Source organism: Triplophysa dalaica, chromosome 1, assembly GCF_015846415.1.
Source record: "Triplophysa dalaica isolate WHDGS20190420 chromosome 1, ASM1584641v1, whole genome shotgun sequence".
Lineage (NCBI taxonomy): Eukaryota > Metazoa > Chordata > Actinopteri > Cypriniformes > Nemacheilidae > Triplophysa > Triplophysa dalaica.
Window position 1 is genome coordinate 19111502 of NC_079542.1, and position 18905 is coordinate 19130406.

At 38.5% G+C, this 18905-nt stretch overlaps 1 protein-coding gene across 1 annotated transcript; it reads right to left on the minus strand.

Annotated features, from left to right (window-relative positions):
* Window positions 1–9190: 9190 nt before the first annotated feature.
* On the minus strand, window positions 9191–17456 carry paqr5b (progestin and adipoQ receptor family member Vb). Its single transcript, XM_056749606.1, is given in 8 exon segments — window positions 9191–9912; window positions 9915–9929; window positions 10214–10358; window positions 10640–10736; window positions 11027–11153; window positions 11470–11675; window positions 14326–14453; window positions 17206–17456. Coding segments are annotated over 8 exon segments (1098 nt in total). The 5' UTR covers window positions 17344–17456; the 3' UTR covers window positions 9191–9670.
* Window positions 17457–18905: the final 1449 nt, after the last annotated feature.

An 18905-nucleotide genomic window follows, 5' to 3' on the forward strand; every position in this document is an offset into this window, starting at 1 on the left:
CCTCCGGGACAAAATAGCACGCACAGCCCGCAAAACAGTCTTTCATGTACAATTAAACATCAATTGACCATGTTTTATATTTTGCATAGTTTTAATTCATAGAATTGAAATACGAAGCATTAATATTGGGCTTCTTTAGCAGCATATTTACGTTTGTGTTGTATATGAATATTTACCCTTTATAATATTATATATAATCGCGAGAATATATTGCTTAAATGATTTTCATAGTAGGTAAGCTGCTTAATCTAAAAGCGGTGCGAGTTTGAGTCGCTTAACGTGCATTTAAAAAAGCAACATCTGTCAAACATGATCATAAATACACATTATTATCATGAAAATACCAGAGGAGATTTGAGGAACAGTGATAAAAACATGTCCTTGTTCATTTCCAAGAACTACGTATGTTCTTCTGCAGTGCTTAATTATTTGGAGTTTCTGCGCCACCTGGCTTTCGGATGCAGCAGCATTTTACCGTACTTCACTCACAAGCTGTGCATAAATCATGTGATATTATATATTTCGGTTAATCGTCTACAGCCCTAATTCACAGGATCATTTTATACAGGTAGTTTTAACGGAAACACTTTGGCGCAATTTAACTTTCTAATCACCTTTCAGAAACGAGTAATAACAAAACACAGATAAGCCCAAAATCAATGTATAATTACTCAAATTAAATAACCTATTTATCCATACGAGGAGACGTGTAAAATGCAGTTTTATAGAGAAGGAAAGAAAAGGACAGATGAGTAGAAAGTGAAAATTAAACGAGAGCATGGTCAGATAACATTTGGAAAACTTCCATGTTAAAACATACTTAGTACATAAAAACAACACAGAAGAGATTTACTCAGGTTGTTCTTAATACTACAAAAGAATGTATATTGGAGCAAAATATCTACGTTAGAGACATCAACCAATAGGCAGAATACAGACAAAATAATAATTGCAGCAGTTTACAGTCAAGCATGTTTCTGTTAGTAAAAGAACATTCCATTGACATAATCATTCTTCACAACTGGGCGGTGTGGATGGGCCTGTTAATGCCGAAATTTAACTGAGAAAACGTATCGCATAATCACAAAGCAGTTGTATTCCTTTTAATGGTTTACTTTTATCAAAAGCTTATAGCCCTACAAGGAAAAAATGAAAATGTGAAAACAAAAGCTCTGAATATGCTGTTCTTGAAGAAAATAGAAAGCTTCATGTGCTGCTTACGTAGGCACATGGATTCAAATGTGTTTTTCTTTAGTGAACATGCTGGCGCTTTAACAAACTAAATTTGTGTAAATTGTATGCCTATTATAACGTCAGTTGGACCGACTTAGGCCTACAATGGCGGATGACGCTAGGAGGTGATGGTGAGCCAAAGGAAGTCACACTGCTGGTTGGGAAACACACTCCTGTGAAATTAACACATTTCTTTAATGTGTTTATTTACTCTATTTTGCAGGGAAGATGAGAGATGTGGCATTGCAGCTTATGTTCACGAAATGTTTAACTTAGATGCGAATTTTATGTGTTTTGTTTAATGCGCTTATGTTTGGTTTGGACATATTTACCGCATTAACGCACATGTGGTTGGTTTGCGGCCTTGCTGGCAGTGGCCACGCGAGGTGTTGCGTCATGAAAGAATCTATGAGGTCGACAGAGAACATTATCATTTAAAATGGACACAATATTGTTTGGAAGAGAGTGAATGTGTTTGTGTTCTGTAATAATGTTGTTGTCTAATGACTATTTTGATTGCTTGTGGAGAGTTTATTAATGTCTAGTTTTTCTGAAATATCTTTAACAGTTCTAAAACACAGTTGATGTGTTCATTGAGTATTAGCCTGTTGTAATGCTAATGTCAGTGAGTTATAGTATCTATGGTGGAATGTATTGTTCTCATTGTTGCATCGTGCATATCAGAAGATTGTGTGAAGTGAGTGTAGTAAGGTTCAAATAAAGGGAAGGAGGCGGGAACCGGCAGACATTTAAAATAAAGTTTTAATATAAATAGTCCCACTGCCAGTTGGGAAACACACTCCTGTGAAATGAACAAATTTCTTGTTGTGTTTATTCATTTTGCAGGCTGTGACAAGGAAAGTAAATGACATTTTATGCCAACAGAAAGATCTCTTTTCTGTGTGTGTAACAAACTTGGCTTGCTTGCCAGTAGGGAGCTGCTGTGTGAATGCAAATTTCCAACAATAGACAAACCAGAGCTCATCAAGGATTTGTCTCCAACTGAAGAGCAACGAATCATCAGGTGAAGGAGTCCAAGGCAAGTCAAGGCGAGCACTTATTCGACTTGATGAGAGAACATTGGTGAAATGGAGGAAGCTTAAGAGCTACAAAGCTACGAAGAATTCCTCAGTGAACTTCAGCTGTTTGTGGAATCAATAGGGAAGCCTGTGGAGCGAGAGGATTCATCTTTAGTATCTGGTGTAGTAGACAAACTGACACAGGACTATGCGGAGCTGCAACAGAGACAAGCTGATGTTCTAAGGTCTCTGGAAGAAAAGATTGAGGTGCTTGAGGAAAGATTCTAAAGTAACAGACAAGAAACAAGCAGAAAAGATGCTGTGCTCGAGCGGTCTGACCCGATGCCTGAGGTGACCCTAATGAAAGAATTCAGAATCTTTGGACAGATCATGGAAGCAGACAGACAGTCGAGCACCCTTGTGAGAGCAGGCAGTTTGGTAGTGAAGCGGAGACCAGAGACAGAGAAAAGGAGAGTTTTTGGTCATGGACGAAAAGAAGCAGGGACGAGGCAAAGATGCTGACACTGACACTACAAAAGCCATTGAGGACCTCAAAACAAACATCATGGAAACGACAAAGATTTTCCGTGAAATGATGGAAGCAGCCAGGTCACATTCTCAACCCGCTGCAGACGTACAAAGAGCGGAGAGATCAAGGGGTTGCAGATCATGTCAGTAAGCACTGAGAGGTTGAGAGTGCAGGTACTCTTATCGGTGCGGGCAAGGGGGACATCTGTCTCGATGTTGCAGGAAAAGACACGGACATTGGGAAACGGAAAGGGCCTGCTGAATCGGGGCCCGCAGTAGTCCACCCTCAATCTGGGCCCCGCTTAAGTACAGAAATGCAACAGGATTCCAGACCCTCTCGAGTCAAGCATAGTTAGACGGAAAAACACAGTGGATCCAACATTCAACCGGTTAAGATAACCCCTGATGGTAATAAGCCAGTAAGTTATCGGTCCCCTATTGACCAGAAAAAAACTTCTTTAACCTTACTGGAAAAAGATGTCTGGTTCACCGCCAATAGAGGACGTCACAGTAGAGGCCTTGTGGGACACGAAAGCACAAAGGAGCATTATCAACGCTGATTGGAGGAAACAACACTTGCCACTTACTGTCATCCAATCTATTGAGGATCTTCTGAGGCCTGGAACACCAACAGGACTTGGCTGCAAACCACACAGAGATCCTGTTTGAAGGCTGGGTGGAGGTGGCATTCCGGCTGATCAGTGATGGAGACACAGAGGTAGCTATACAAGTACCCATGCTCTTGACTGGTGACTCTAATGTGGATGGAACCTCCCTATTGGCTTTAATGTTATTGAGGAGGTGGTCAAGAGATGGGAGAAACAAAGACACAAGCTGAGCACAACCCACATGGTAAGCCAAGCCTTCTCTGTATCCATCCCATTAGCAAATTCGATACCTCAACTGCTAAAGACAGCATTGTTCTTTTTGAATGTTGAAACTGTTCGAATCAGCAAACGAAGAGTACAGCTTGCAGCGGAACACATCACAACTATTCATGCATGGGTACACATTGGAACACGGTTTTCAGAGAAATCTTTGCTGTGCATCCCGTGTAAGCCATCATCACTACCCGAAGGCCTAGTGATCTAGGAAGGGCAAATTAGGGCAGGAATAACAGTCCATGTTTCAGTTACAATAACTTATACCACCAAATCTTGTTATGAACTGGCCCCACGTCTTCTCTTGGGTCATCTCCAACTAATCAAGACTGAATATCAAGCTACAGCTGAGCCATTAAAACGCACATACCACGTGGGAGTCAACAAACTTCCCTCGTCATAAGGACCAGTGTAGTGGGTTTCACATCAAGCCAGGCAGAGACATCCAGCCGATGGGATCCCCGAGTAAAGCATGAACACTTATCTGCGGAATATACAGGTAGTGCAAAAATTACTAAGAGAGGATTGCAATGCTTTTTCCTTTGAAGACAACGATGTTGGCTCAATATGCATTACTCAATATGCACATCACATTACATGACAAGACACTGTTTCAGAAGAAATACATCTGTGTCCAAGCCACTCCTACAAGAAGTTTAGGAGTACCTCCAGAACCTTCTCAATAGGGGGTGGATTAGCAAGTCGAGATTCTCTTACTCTTCGCCAGTGGTATGTGTGAGGGAAAAGGACGGGAGCCTGATACTGGGCTTTGACTACCGGGAGCTAAATCGTAAGTGTGTGCCCGATAGACACCTCGTTCCTATAATACAAGACGTGTTAGACTCCCTAAATAGGCAGTTCTTGGTTTTCAGTACTGAACCAAGGGAAGGCCTATCAACAAGGATTCCTTGATGAAGAAAGCCGACCCCTAACAGCCTTAATAACACCCTGGGGACTGTATCAGTGGAACAAAATTCCATTTGGCCTCAGCTCAGCCCCCGCAGAATTCCAAAGGAACATGGAAACTTTCCTTGAGTGTCCGCAAGATACTAGCTACCGTTGGATCCAGGATTATATGAAGGAACCTTACTCGACAGAGAGTTGTTATGAAGGAATCTTACTCGGCACAGAGAGTTGTTATGAAGTGATTGTGTATACCGGAAGTTGTAAACCCGGAAGTGATTAATAAAAGAGAATCTTACGTTTCCCAGCCACGTCGACCCCGCCTCCTTTCTTCCTTGCAAACAAACTTTGTTACACCTGGACAGAGACTCATAAGGACGCATTGAATATCCTTTTTGACCAGTTGACAGAGCCGCCAATCCTCACATACCCGGACTTGACCAAACCATTCAGCTCCATCGCAACGCATCACAGGATAGTTTAGGAGCAGTTCTGTTTCACAAGCGTAAACGGAAAGAACTCAGTGGTTGCATATGGCTAAAGAACACTCACACCACCTGAGAAAAACTATCACATGCATTCTGGAAAATTAGAATTTCTCATGTTTAAGTGGGCGATTTCTGAACGTTTCAGAAATTATCTGTTTCATGCTCCACATTTTGAACTGTACACAGATAGAAATCCCCTAACATATATCCTGACGACAGCCAAAAATTCAATGCAGTAGGCCATTGATGGTTTGCGAAGCTTGCTGATTTTAATTTTACTATCAAATATTGGCCAGGGAGGTGCAATGCCTCTCGAGAATGCCGCTGGACATCGATGAGTACATGAAACTGTGTACAGAAGAGGTAAATCAAGATGTTATACGTCCTACAGTGCAAGGTGTGATACTACCCCCCAAAGACGCTCCTCTGTGGACGGGTGAAATTGACTTTCAGGCCATACACCTGGTGGATAATGAAATCTCACTTCCTTCTAATCTGTGTCTTTCGCAAGAACAGATCAAGCATCTCAAAAGAAGTCGTCATTCATCGTGTACTGGAGTACAAAAAGAACAACTGCCGTCTGTTAGGTCACATACTCAGAAAATAACCCCCTGATGTCAGGCTTGTCAAACCAACTAGTCCTACCATCAATCAGTTTATAAAGAATTACATCAAGAGATAGGGCACCTGGGAGCAGAGAGGACGCTGAATTTAAGATGTGAGAGATTCTACTGGCCTAAGATGCAAAAAGAAACCGAGAACTTTGTGACACGTGTATGAATGCCTGAAAAGAAAGGAACCTCACAGGAATCCTAAAGCTTCACTTGTCACAATTCAGACCACTTAGCTATTTTTGCTGGTGTCCAGTGATTTTCTCAACCTCGAAACATGCAAAAATGGTTATGAATACAAACTTGTAGTCATGTATCATTTCACACGTTTGCCCAGGCCTATGCAGTGAAGAATAAGTCTGCAAAAACTGTGGTTCAACAAATCTTTGGATATTTTGCTCTCAAGTTTGGCCTTCCTTAGAAAATCCAACTGATGGATCACTTATAAAAGGTTTGTGGTGTACGTGGTTCTCATAAACACCTTATCATCCACTGTACAGCGGACAAATTGAAAGGTTCAACAGAAACCTTTTGTCCATGCTAAGGACATTAAGTGATGTTGAGAAGGCTTACTGGAAGAATTTGCTGTCAAAAGTGGTCCATGCATATAATTGCACCTGCTGTAAAACAACTGGATTTTCCCTGTATTACCTGTTATTTGGCCATTCACCTTGACTTCCCATCGATCTCATGTTCAATCTGTGGATGGTTTTGTGGGGAATTACTTGTTTGAATTCTGCTCTGCTGCCTTGCGTGATGGTATTATCACATTTCATCGTCGGGAATTCGCTTGTTGCACAAAAAGGTGCTCTATTTTTCCATGGAAAAAATATGAACACATAAGTGTCCCGAAACTTTTGACCACTAGTGTACATAATGTAAAGAACTTTCTGTAAAAATATGATCTTGATATCTTAAATATTGACCATGTCAAAAATTGAAATCATAGTGAAATTAATAGTTGAAATCAAACTTTGATGCTCATTACTTTAGCCTGTATTTCACAGACAGAGACACACATAATAATTATTGCTACAAATTATTTATACAAATGCTTCATACTGTACAACACTATAGCTGTGATCAGCTGTGCTTTATGTTATGTTGTGTCAGGGGTGCATTGCCGTTTAGGGGGCCACCTCTTTTTGACCACAGGATGATGCACGAAGATGGTGGGAATCTGGTTTCAACGTATTCCTGTCCTTGGTCCTGACAAACTGGTCTGCCTCAAATTTGCCTGCAAAGTTACTTCAGTTTACCTCTGCACACATCTCCTTTTGTCTACCCACATACTCTCCCTCCCTGTGTTTTACAACTCATTCACTTATTTTTAAATAAAAATATAACAAACTTCCTTATTGAATAGTTTTATTTTTAACATAACATAAACTTCCTAATTGAATAGTTTTATTTTTAACATAACATAAACTTCCTAATTGAATAGTTTTTTTTTGTGGTTAAAGTGTTTAGTTACATTAAGGTTGCTCTTCCTGATCTGAGCAAACCATTTATTTTCATCTCTATGTCAGAAGGAAAGCCATAGGTGCGTAATCCTTTTCTGAGCGATTGAAGCATCCCCATGCAACACAGCATACCTTGGTGAAAACTACAAGCACAACATGCAGGAAGGACACATACAAAATGTTTTACATGAAATTTTGTTTTATTTATTTGTGAATCTATTGCTGTAAACATAGGTGCATGGCAAAAGTGTAAATTTAAAATACATCTGTGTGCGTAAACAAGTTACATTGTCTACATTGTTAAATTGTAATTGTTCTAATTAATTATGTATTATATATTTAAAAACATTATAATATTATGTTTATTATATATCTATATGAAAATGTATGCACAAAACGTATAACACCTTACCCTAAACTTTGTTAACAGTGCCGGTAATCGTAGTTGACTGAACCAGTAAAAAACATTGTTTATGTGCCTACTTATAAATACAACGTGCATAAATCATTGTGTTATGTAAATATTGAAAATCAATGCATTTATTGGCTATTAATCACCAGAAATCGCAGTTCAGTCAGTCTCAATGTTTTTAAATTCCAAGAACTTCCTTTAAGAATATTTTGATGGGTCTCAAGATAGATTATACCTGTCTAGGTGGGTCCTGGAATGAAAAAGTTTGGAAATTGCTGGACTAAACAAAGATTACCTGCGTTTCGGGTTTATTATAACACCTTCAGCTCAACTAATACTTATTAATGCATGTTTTTAAAACAGCTAAAACTCTGTTTGTACAAATATAATAAACATGTTATTTTGTGTTGTTTAATAAAATAAAAATTAATTTAATTCAGACTCCGTTGGTAATTTTATAATATATTCTTATGTTTACCATTATATTTGTGTTAAGCAGCACCTACCATTTGCAATATGAATGAAGTTTATGGTTGCTACTTCTTAATTTAAACATTTGTTTATTGGACAATCCACTATTCTAATCCACTTCAATCGCACTTTGAAAAGGAAACACGCTGCGAACGTCACTAAGGGAAGCAGCAGATGTCCGACACTTTTCCACGTGTCCGACTTGACTGCTCCTTCTTCAACTCTCCTCTCTACTGCAACCGGCTAATCTCGCTGGTCGGTCTGCCCAGCACCACATGAGCTCGAACACACCTAGCCCCGACAAAACGTTGCAAAACATTTTTTAAACCGAAACAGTGGTGTTATTGATCATCCTGTTGTGATTGACGCAAGAGATGAACTATGGAAGCTGAGAAGGCCATTCTTGTGTTCTGTTCGAATAAGTTTCGGAGCCTGATGAAATCGTTATAAATACGTATTGAGTAATGCAAAATAAATATCTTCTAATATCTTCAATTGATGTGTATACCGAGCTGCAGCAGACACATTTAATCGTCTTTACTATTACGATTTAGCGTCAAGTGATTCGTGGAGCCTTCAGATAGTTCAAGGAAGTTATGTTTTCTATTTAAATGCTTTATTTCTTTAAATTTTTATTCATTAAATAGCTTTCGTCTTTAAATGGGTTAAACGTTTATCTCAGTTGGTCTGTTAAGTCGCAGCTCCATGCGTAACAAGTAACTTCCGGGAACTATTGAGAGCCGCCATGAATCTCCATTGCTGTGAAAAAACTTTTTCCATTGGAGTCAACGGAGTTGACGTGACTCTCTCTCTCAATGGCTCTGAGACCGATGAGCTTTATAAAAAATCTGCTCGTTTCAGAGAGGCAGGGCAAAGAGGATTATACAAACATGCACGGTATGTTGAAAATACAACGTTTTTAAACCTTAAATCATGTAAACACATTGCATTAAATCTAAAACAAACGATAATATAAATGTTAGCCTTGTCAAATGACCCCTTTAATATTTGTAAAGTGTTACCCGAAAATGTCGGACAATAGGCTGTAGAGGGCATTACATGGCAGATAAATCAATTATAAATCTTTAATAAAGTCATGTCTTAACAGTAAATTAAAGTCAGAAGAAAGTTGTAGAAATAAATATCTTTATTATAAAAATAATATATAGCTCAGTGGTAAGAGGACGTGGGTTCGATCTCAGGGTATTGCACATATAAGTGTATAGGATAATGCAATGTAAGTCGCTTTGGACAAAATGTACTTTTGTTGTTTTAACAGAGAGGAAAAGTTCACCATAAAAATGTACTCATTGCTTTAAAATTGTAGGCTTATATTGATTGACTCTGTATTTAAGAATACATCAAAAAATATATAGTACAATGATAGACACCTCCCTTCCCAACGACTTGATCTGAGACTAACAGTCAGTGCCAATACTTGATCTCACCTGAGTAGTAGGCTAATGCATTCATCCAGTCTTTGTTCACAATCTCAAGCTGTGTGGCTTCTGTAAACTTACAAACCCCACTTGGAGTAAATATAATAACGGTATATTGTGAATTATCCTCTAAAAATGTTCTAAACACATTTTAATAATTACTTTCGTAATCAGAATACCTGTGAAAGATTGCAATCAATTAAAGTTCTACCGGTTTTTCATTCATTCGGTGCATTTCTTTTCATTGGTGCAGCTGTCTTTATGGGGTGTGGATCTATGGAGCAGAGGTAGACTAAAATAATAGATGATCCCAAGACTGATGCAGACACAAACCAGAGCAGCTCCAACTGTGTTGCTTATGGTGATGTCTGGGGCACTGATCAGCAGTTGTGACCGTCGTAGCACCATGTCAGTTTCTATAGCCTTCATTTGGAAGTGAGTCCCAATGACTCCACACACGTGAACAGCTGGTGACTGTGTCCTGTAGGGGTCAGAAGAGAGCCATACACATGATGAAAGTGCTTAGCAATAGAGGCTGTTTGTGAAACCAAAGACTTAATGTGCTTTCTTAAAAAAATATTCCACTGAATTGTTGCTGTGTTTAGTAGTACTATTTAACATAAGGCCACAGTAATACAGTTTTTTCCCGTAAAGACTCATTTTAAATCCGACCAACCTGTATAATACTATATGTCTGTATTTTGAAAGAGTAAAAAACGCATTGAGCAAAATATCAAGTATTTATGTAGTGTCGGCATTACTCGCCTATATAGTCAAAGCGTCCAGGTGCCAGTCTCTCAGGTAGATGCGTTGCAAACAGGAAGCCAGTAAGAAATGCCAATAGTGTGTGTTGAACATGAAGAGAGTTTGCCTCATTATCAGTGCAGCCCTCGCCTACACACAGAACTAACTAGAGAGAAATAACAGATCAACAATTACATTATTAAACACATCAATTTTAAAGTAGTCTTCAGTTACACACATTATATACTGTAAGATAACAAAAAACAATTCCATAAACAAAGACCTAAAGCATAGCCTAAGAGGAATGTTCATTTTTCTTGCAACAACATTGATAAACAAATAAGAAATGATAAATAGGTGAAACTAAAATAAAAATGTATGTACTTTTTTATCTCAGTGATACTGTTTTACAGCCTATTCATGGAAAACATGCATACAGAAACTTACCCTATATAAGAGAGGTATGTTGTCAAACAGGTAGGGGTAGGTGAAAGCTAGAACACGAAATACTTTACTCCACTTCCAGCTCTCTCTCTCAGAGAATCTGGAAGACAGTGACATGCAAACACATTTTTGTGTTCACCAGTGATGACTTAAAATATATTAGCGATATGAGTTAGTTTCAGTGCATTTCCAGTGACCTGAGAGGTTTTATTTAATTTAGGTATCAGATGAGATGATCAATATATACAGTGGTTTCGTGAGAATGATCCAATCACAAATATTTTCCCCCAGAAGTATTTAAATCACATTTATGCATGCTGCATTTCTGTTATAAGTATGGTGGTGCATCACAAAAGCAAATGCGTGGTTTAGAATGAAATTTAATATTACCTTGAGTAGCAGGCCAAGCTGGTTGACAGTATGGAGTTAAATACAGCAATGGGGATGTAACATCTGTGAAAGGTGCTATTGACCCAAGCATCAGGTATAACATATGCAGAATAGCTGATCGCTGAACCTATAAACATGCAATCAGTCACATGAATGCAAATGTGATGTGGATGACAGAAGTGTGGTGCATTAAAGATGTATTAAAGTGTGCGAGTGCATGAAACAGGAACAAAACTTTTAAATAACAACTTAAAATGGATTTACTGTATTACATGAAATATTTTTTAACACTGTGTATGGTTGTGTCATGTCACCTTTTCGACAGTTGTATAATAATTTAACTGTGTCTGTTTCATGCATATTAATATGGGACTTTGATCCTTAAACTTTGAACTTATGTAATATTTACCATTAAAACTGGTGTGTGTTTGTGTATCTCTTACCGAGACTGTAGAGAGATAGAGCCCCATAGTCAAAAAAGAAGAAGATATGTCGGGCACGAGTAGACATGGTACTGAAGGTATGTGCACAGCTGGATGCCAATGGGTACACACAACAGGAGAATAGATAGACCAGAAGAGGCCATGTGTACTCATCATACCACACATTCTCCGTCAACAAAACAGTCATCAGCTTCCATAGAAAATACCTGATGGAGAGGGAAATGTGATGATCACAAATAACAATATTTATACAGCAACAGACAATAAATGTAGTAAAATAATAATTCCATGAAATTTTCTTTTGGTGGTTAAACATTATAAACAAGACATAACACAGAAAAAAAATGTTTAGCATGTGTGCCCTGTGGTCCACTGAGAAAGTATTTTTAAAGCATTTATTCACTTAGTTTAATGTTAATGTATTGAAATTATTCTTTGTTAATTCGTTTTCGTTATAAAAAATGTATGTATACTTATACAATTTTAAATTGTAATAGCATATGTAGAAATTAACGTTAAACAGAATGAATAAATGTACTGAATGTAATGTCTTGTTATCTCACAACTACCTATTGTTAAGAAGCTTACTGTAAAGTATTACCTAAATGATTAACCTGCCCTTACCCACTTAGAGTTTGTTACTACGGTGAATCAAACAAAAGCACATAGAAACGAAGCAGATAAACACAAACAAGGCTTATGGTTTAATCCCTACTGGTGAGGCTTGTTTCTATACAGACATACTGCACAGTGCAATGAAGGGTTGAGCACTAATACACAGTATAAGGGTTTAAAGGAGATACTTTCTAAAGACCTTTAACGTTAGAGCATCACAACTTTTCAAATTTAACAATTTCAACTCTGCTCTAAAAATATATATTTTCAGTCATGCGACACATTCACATGTTTTCTTTACTCTTTTTTTGCTTTTAAGAGTACTAGTGAGTTAAATATATCCAAACATTAATGTAGTGTCAAGTTACTCATTCCTACTTCTGTCCTTCCATTTACTGTGTATTTAAGCACTGTATACGATCAGAGGATGTGTTAGCTGTGAGATATGGTGTATTTAAAATAGGTGTGCTCATATTATAATGAGTCATGAAACTGCGTTGTTTCACTTGAGCTGCACAAGGAAATATGACTGCAGATCACTGGGGACTTTTGTAAGTTATGCTCTGCAAGTACTGTATGTGTCATTCAGTGCTTGACAACAAGCATTCACACTTGTTAACATGTCAAGCACTGAATGACACCTCTCTTGGTTGAAACATGTCTGAGAAGGATGTTCTCTGGAATAAAGAATACTATGACAAAGCACACAATGCTAATGGTTTGCGATAAACTCTCAGAATTTTTAAATCACATCAGACAGGACTTAACAGCTAAGCGATAATAGTTATATTTTTTTTTAACAAAAACCAGTACTGCAACATCTTTACATCATTAAAAAGGAGCTCATTAAAAGTGATAGCAAGCTTAAGTCTCCCAGGCGTATCCCAGGTAGATTCAACGCACACGAGTAGTGTAAGAATCCACTATGGGGCTTCTTTGCCCATTTAAAAGTCTCTGCAAATGGTACACACTTTCTCTAACTATCTTTGGCATGGAACATAGTATCGTGTGATTTAGTGATCTTCATCCTATTTCTTGTGGAGTATTTGCATTGTCATGCATCGCTCAGTTATAGAAGAAAAAGATTTAACGTAAATGTCAGTGCAAAAGGAGGATATTGCTGTTGTCCTTTTGAAACCTTGTATTTCGATACTTTGTGATTAAATTTTTTGGCCATAAATCATTATTATTTGTCATCCTTTATGTTAAAGAATAGGTAGCATTAGATCATCAAAATTACATTTCATGCAATGTGTTATGTTTCCGTGTTTGAAAGTAAGCAGTCTGCCAAGTTGTAAGTTCTAAGGTGAATAAATAACAAAGTTATTGGCTTGTAAAAAAGGGAGTCGACTCTGAATCACGCAAACGAGACGTGTCTCTAACCGCCGCGTATCTACGTCACTAGACATAGTCCCCGTTTACGATTTGCTGGGACTGCCGTGAAAACTTCACTCTCTCCTCCCCCAAAACACTGTCGCTCGTTCATGATGCCGTCTAAAATCTGTGTTCTACGTTTTCAAACCAAGTGCGTCTTATTTAAACAACCAAAGGAAGAACGTCTGAGGAAAAAATGGTTTCAATTCATTTTCAAACGACACCAAAGGATTATAACCCCAGGGTTTTATTGTGCACGCGTCATTTCACCGAAGATCGCTTCAATAATCTTGGCACGTTCACTTAAGTTTATGTTAAAAGACTATCCTTGAAAGGGGGAAATACCAACCTTATTTGGACCTGATGGCTCCACCGAATCACAACCTGTAAGTGTGACTATTTATTTTTGTCTGAACTTCAAGAAATATTGGTGTACCTTATGTCTGTGTTTAGCTAATGCATTAAACGCCAACATTAACATGTACAGTTAATTCTGAGTTATTACAGTTTGTTTATCTAGCTATGAACCCGGCTAATTTAAGTGTTCAATCTATTATCGTCTATCTATTATCTACTATCGCCATCGGATGTTTCTTCGTCAGACTCGGGCTCAAACTGGTAAGGTGAAATCCCCACCATCTCTATCTATACACTGTATATAATATATAACCTGTAAACCGTTATCCAGCAATTATGGTAGGCGTTCCATTTGCGACACATAGTATGTAGTCAATGCATAAATTTTCCTGAAAAACTGTTTTGGACAAACAAGGTTTCAGAAGGACATCAAAGGTTTGCAAAAAAAGAGAGAGAAAGCAAGCAAATATGAGAGACACAGTTTTTGTACAAACAACCATTTTACCGTACCATGTTGGTAGAAAATGTGTCCAGACATTGAGGGTTTCGTTGGTGAGCTGAAAGAGACTGAGCACACAATCTGTGGCCGAACTGCGAGGGTGTCGATAACCAGATATAATACTGTCCTCATGGAATGCCTGCAATGAGATAAGAATTCTTAAGGAGATGCAAACAGTTGTAGAAGCATCTCCACATTTAACCACGGACCATACAAGAGCAAATATCTTCACACCACGAAAACTTTGTTCTTAAAATGACAATATATATTTGGGTAGGCACCTTGGAACTGTTGCACATCAGATTGCAAGATAATTTAAGGGTAAACAAAGAAAATAACAATCAAGTGATATAACGTGCCTGACAATTTACAATATAAATCAACTTCAAGTATGCACCCTTAATGACTAACATCATGTAACATCAGTTTATCTCATCCATTTGTTATCTGTTATCTAGTTATCTATTGTCCCCCAGGTCAACTTGTTCATTTGTTGGAGGAGTTGGATGCACTTCTGTCATCCATCTCTGAGGATGGTACTCCTCTGGTGGTACTTGGAGACTTCAACATCCACACTGGAAAACCACAGCTGCGTACGTCAACAACCTCAGTGCGTCGTTTGACCTCACGCAAGTTCCCACTTCAGCAACTCATAAGTCTGGTAATCAACTAGATCTTATCTACACACGATACTGCTCCACTCATCACTCCCAGGTCACTGCACACGTCGGATCATGTCCTCATCACTCTTGATCAACCCAACTTCTCCAGACACTAAACATGCTTCCCCACGGGTCACATTCTGGCAAGACCTACATATGCTCCCTCCCTCCCGGTTATCCTCTCTGCGGTCTCCGCCACGCTACCTCCCTCTGAACAGCTCTCTCTGTTGAATACAAACAGCGCCACCGACACTCTTTGCTCCACACTAAGATCCTCCTTATACAGCTTATCCCATCTTAATTCTAGACCAACCCGTGCATCCCCTTCTTCCCCCAGGTTATCTGATGTTCTCCGTGAGCATCGCGCCAGGCTCAGGTCTGCTGAGAGAAAGTGGCGCAAATCTAAAGCTACTCTCTTAGCTACTCTCTTTAAAACGTTCTCTGCTCTACTTTGCCCGCCTCCCCCCTCACTCTCATCGGACTTAACAGCTGAGGCAACTGCAAGGGATTCACTAATTACTGTTTACTCACAGGCAACTTTTTGTTAAAAATGTATGGGTACAGAAATATAACAACCAGTGTTCTCTTCAAGCTGGGCACGTGCACGACCTCGCGGACTCCATGAAACTCCCGTACTGATGGTGCACGTCAAACAAGTTGGCCCCAAAATAACACCGACTCGTTGCATGGTGGTCTCCTTATGAAGTGAAGTGAGGTGACCTATTTGTCAGGAATGGTGACCCATACCCGAAATGTGAACTCTGCATTTTACCCATCCAGAGAGTAGTGAACACACGTACACCCGGAGCAGAGGGCAGCTATCACTGCAGCCCCCGGGGAGCAAGTATGGGTAAGGACCTTATTCAAGGGCACCTCAGTCGTTAACCGCCAGCCCTGAGGATCAAACCGCCAACCTTCTGGTCACGAGTCCGACTCTCTTTCCATTAGGCCAAGACCCTTATATGATGCAAAGCAGAAAAAACTTGTGAATTTGCTGATCCGCAAGAAAGACCGAGCTCAGAATTATAAAATAGCAGTGTGTTGTGCAACACACAAAGAAGCGGGGAAAAGAAGAAGAATTACACTTAATATAACGGCATGTTTTTAAAACCGAATGCATAAGATCTGCACGGATTTCTTTCGCATCCAGAGACAACATCTACCTTCACTAGAATAGTCTTTGTGTTATTATGTCAGTCATCTCATTGAAGCCTTATTAAAAACTGGTTCAGGACTGGTTCAAGTAAATGTTTAACTGTTCATCTCACAGTAAAATGAAAATGTACGATGCTGCAAATATCTTAAAATAATAAAACAACATGCTTTAGCAATAAAAATAATACACAGAAAAGTATGTATGCGCAACAATAACATGCATAATAGTGCTAATGTAATGTCTTCACATAATATTGTTGTTGACAATAAGGGTAGTTTCAATTTAAGTAGCTCTGTTTACACATTCAGTATAAGAGGTTCCCTGTTCCATGCATCTCTCATCTAGGGGTCCTTGCCGTGAAAAACGTTAAGGACCCCTGCTCTACAACATTAGGAAAATTAGACCTTTCCGGTCAGAGCCTGTCCAGACAGGACTATTGCAGTGCACTACTGGCTGGACTCCCAGCTTGCACAACCAAACCTCTCGGCAAGAGTGGTCTTCGATGAACCGAAGAGAGCACACGTCACTCCTCTCTTCATTAACTAACATCGGCTCACTATAGTCGCTCGCATCAAATTCAAAGCTCTGCTCTTGGCCTACAAGACCAACACTTGTTTGGCACCCTATCTTCACTCCCTATTTCAGAGTAATGTACCTCCCAGATCCCTACGCTCTACAAACGAACGACATCTTATTGTGCCATCCCAAAAAGGGATAAAATCACTCTCACGTACCATCTCTGGATCTGTTCCACATTTGTGGAATGATCTGCCTGCTGCTACAACATCAGCATATTCTTTAGCCATCTTCAAGAATCGACTGAAAAAATATCTATTCCAGGAACACCTGACCAATTAGTATCTACTCTTTCTATCCTTAATGTATAAAAAATCCTTAGCTTTGTATACTGTAGCAGGCTATATGAGACCAGTTTTTACTGCACTTATGCTATTTGTGGTCCTTTGTTCCAATTACTTCTATTGTTTACCTCATTTGTAAGTCGCTTTGGATAAAAGCGTCTGCTAAATGACTAAATGCATTCGCTATGATTGTTTTACGTTGAATTAACTTACCTTGGGCACCTGGTGGACAGTGAAGACGCGTGGTAGTTTCATTATGCTGAACATGTTCCCCATATGAACGGCCCTGACTGCACGAGTCAGAGATGAATACATACAAGCACAGCCAGGTACAGATGCACATATAAACATTCCACTCCACCTGTTATGTGACCAGCATGGTTAACACCACCCATTTACTTACACCTACAGAAATAAATCTCTACTATAAACACACCCACACATTCAGCACACACCTGACATACCAGCTACTGCTGAAAGCATGCACACATACTGGTTTGGCATAACGTTGTTTAAGACAACAGACAGTTTCACTTGAAAAAGGGTCTTTAAGTTGTGTGAGTGGTACAAACAGAGCAATATTTTTTAAAGAGAAACAGATTAAATAATAAAATATGACGGATAATAACATTGAAAGTTAAAGACATACGGAGAAAATGTTATTTCCTCATACCAGTTGTGGATCGCAGCATGTTAAACGAGTTTCTCTATTAATCTTGAACTCCAGTTAAGGGTTACACATTCCTCCAGAAAAAAGATCAATGTTTTGTATTATTACATTGCAAACCAGACAAAGTCTGAGTTTCCTGTGCTCTTCAAACATGGTCAGACAGGTCAGGGTGGAGTTTGTAAGTTAGTTTCAGTCAGTGCAGCTTAAGTTGTGCAATGAATAAAGGGTGTGAATGAAGGCAGTTGGAATGGATCCACTGTACGTATCTGTCTCTCTCTCTCTCTCCCTCTGATTTAAGTGAGTCTAAATGGTAGGACATGAACAGTAGAACATACTGTAGTTATGTAACAATCCTCTGATCTATGCCTTTACAATACAAAAATGCGTAATTTCTACTCGAATGCCCTTTAGTAAAAGTGGAATTATGTTGATGGAACAAGCTGTATATGGGAGTTTTAAACAAAGTGTTTTTCCTGCTTGTTTAATGAAGCATAAATAGTTAATGTACTGTACATGCACCTGTGGAACAATCGTAGAGGCTCTTACTTTTGCACTAACTAACTTAGGACACTAAAGACACTTTTACTGACTCAGAAAAACACCAGAACTGAAGATGTCTAGGAATCCTGCTCACATTTTCAGCATTGTCGACTCATCCAAACTGGCGATCAGGGCAAATGAAGAATTTATTTTCAAAAACAGATAAACACAATTTTTTGAAATGTTCAAAAATCAAGTTTTTATTGTGTTTTATTGTTCGTAAGCTGTATTATTACTTAATCAAAACAACACAACTGCAATTTGATGGATAGAATGTACAGTAATACATGATTTAAGTTTAAAAACTGAGTTTTCTGTTTTTGCAAATTAACTCTTCAAATATCTCTATCATCTCTATATCAAATCTGTAAAACTAACATTTATGTATCAAGTCATTAAATATTTCTTTATAGAAAATATCTTCATACAAATATTTACACATTTTAAATTGGCTGGAAATAAAATCATAATAACTTTTATTCTATTTTAATGAAGGAAATACAAAAGCCTTTAATCCTTATTAATTACAAGACAGAAATTAACAAATGTTTTTAACTTTGTTGTTTCTTAAACGATTTGAAAAGAACACAAAATTACATAATGTTGTAATTTTATAGGCCTAGTCTAGAGCTGTTGACGAAAGGTTTGGGTGAAGCCTGAGTGATTTATACAAAATGCCAAGTGCCACCACATGATGGCAGCA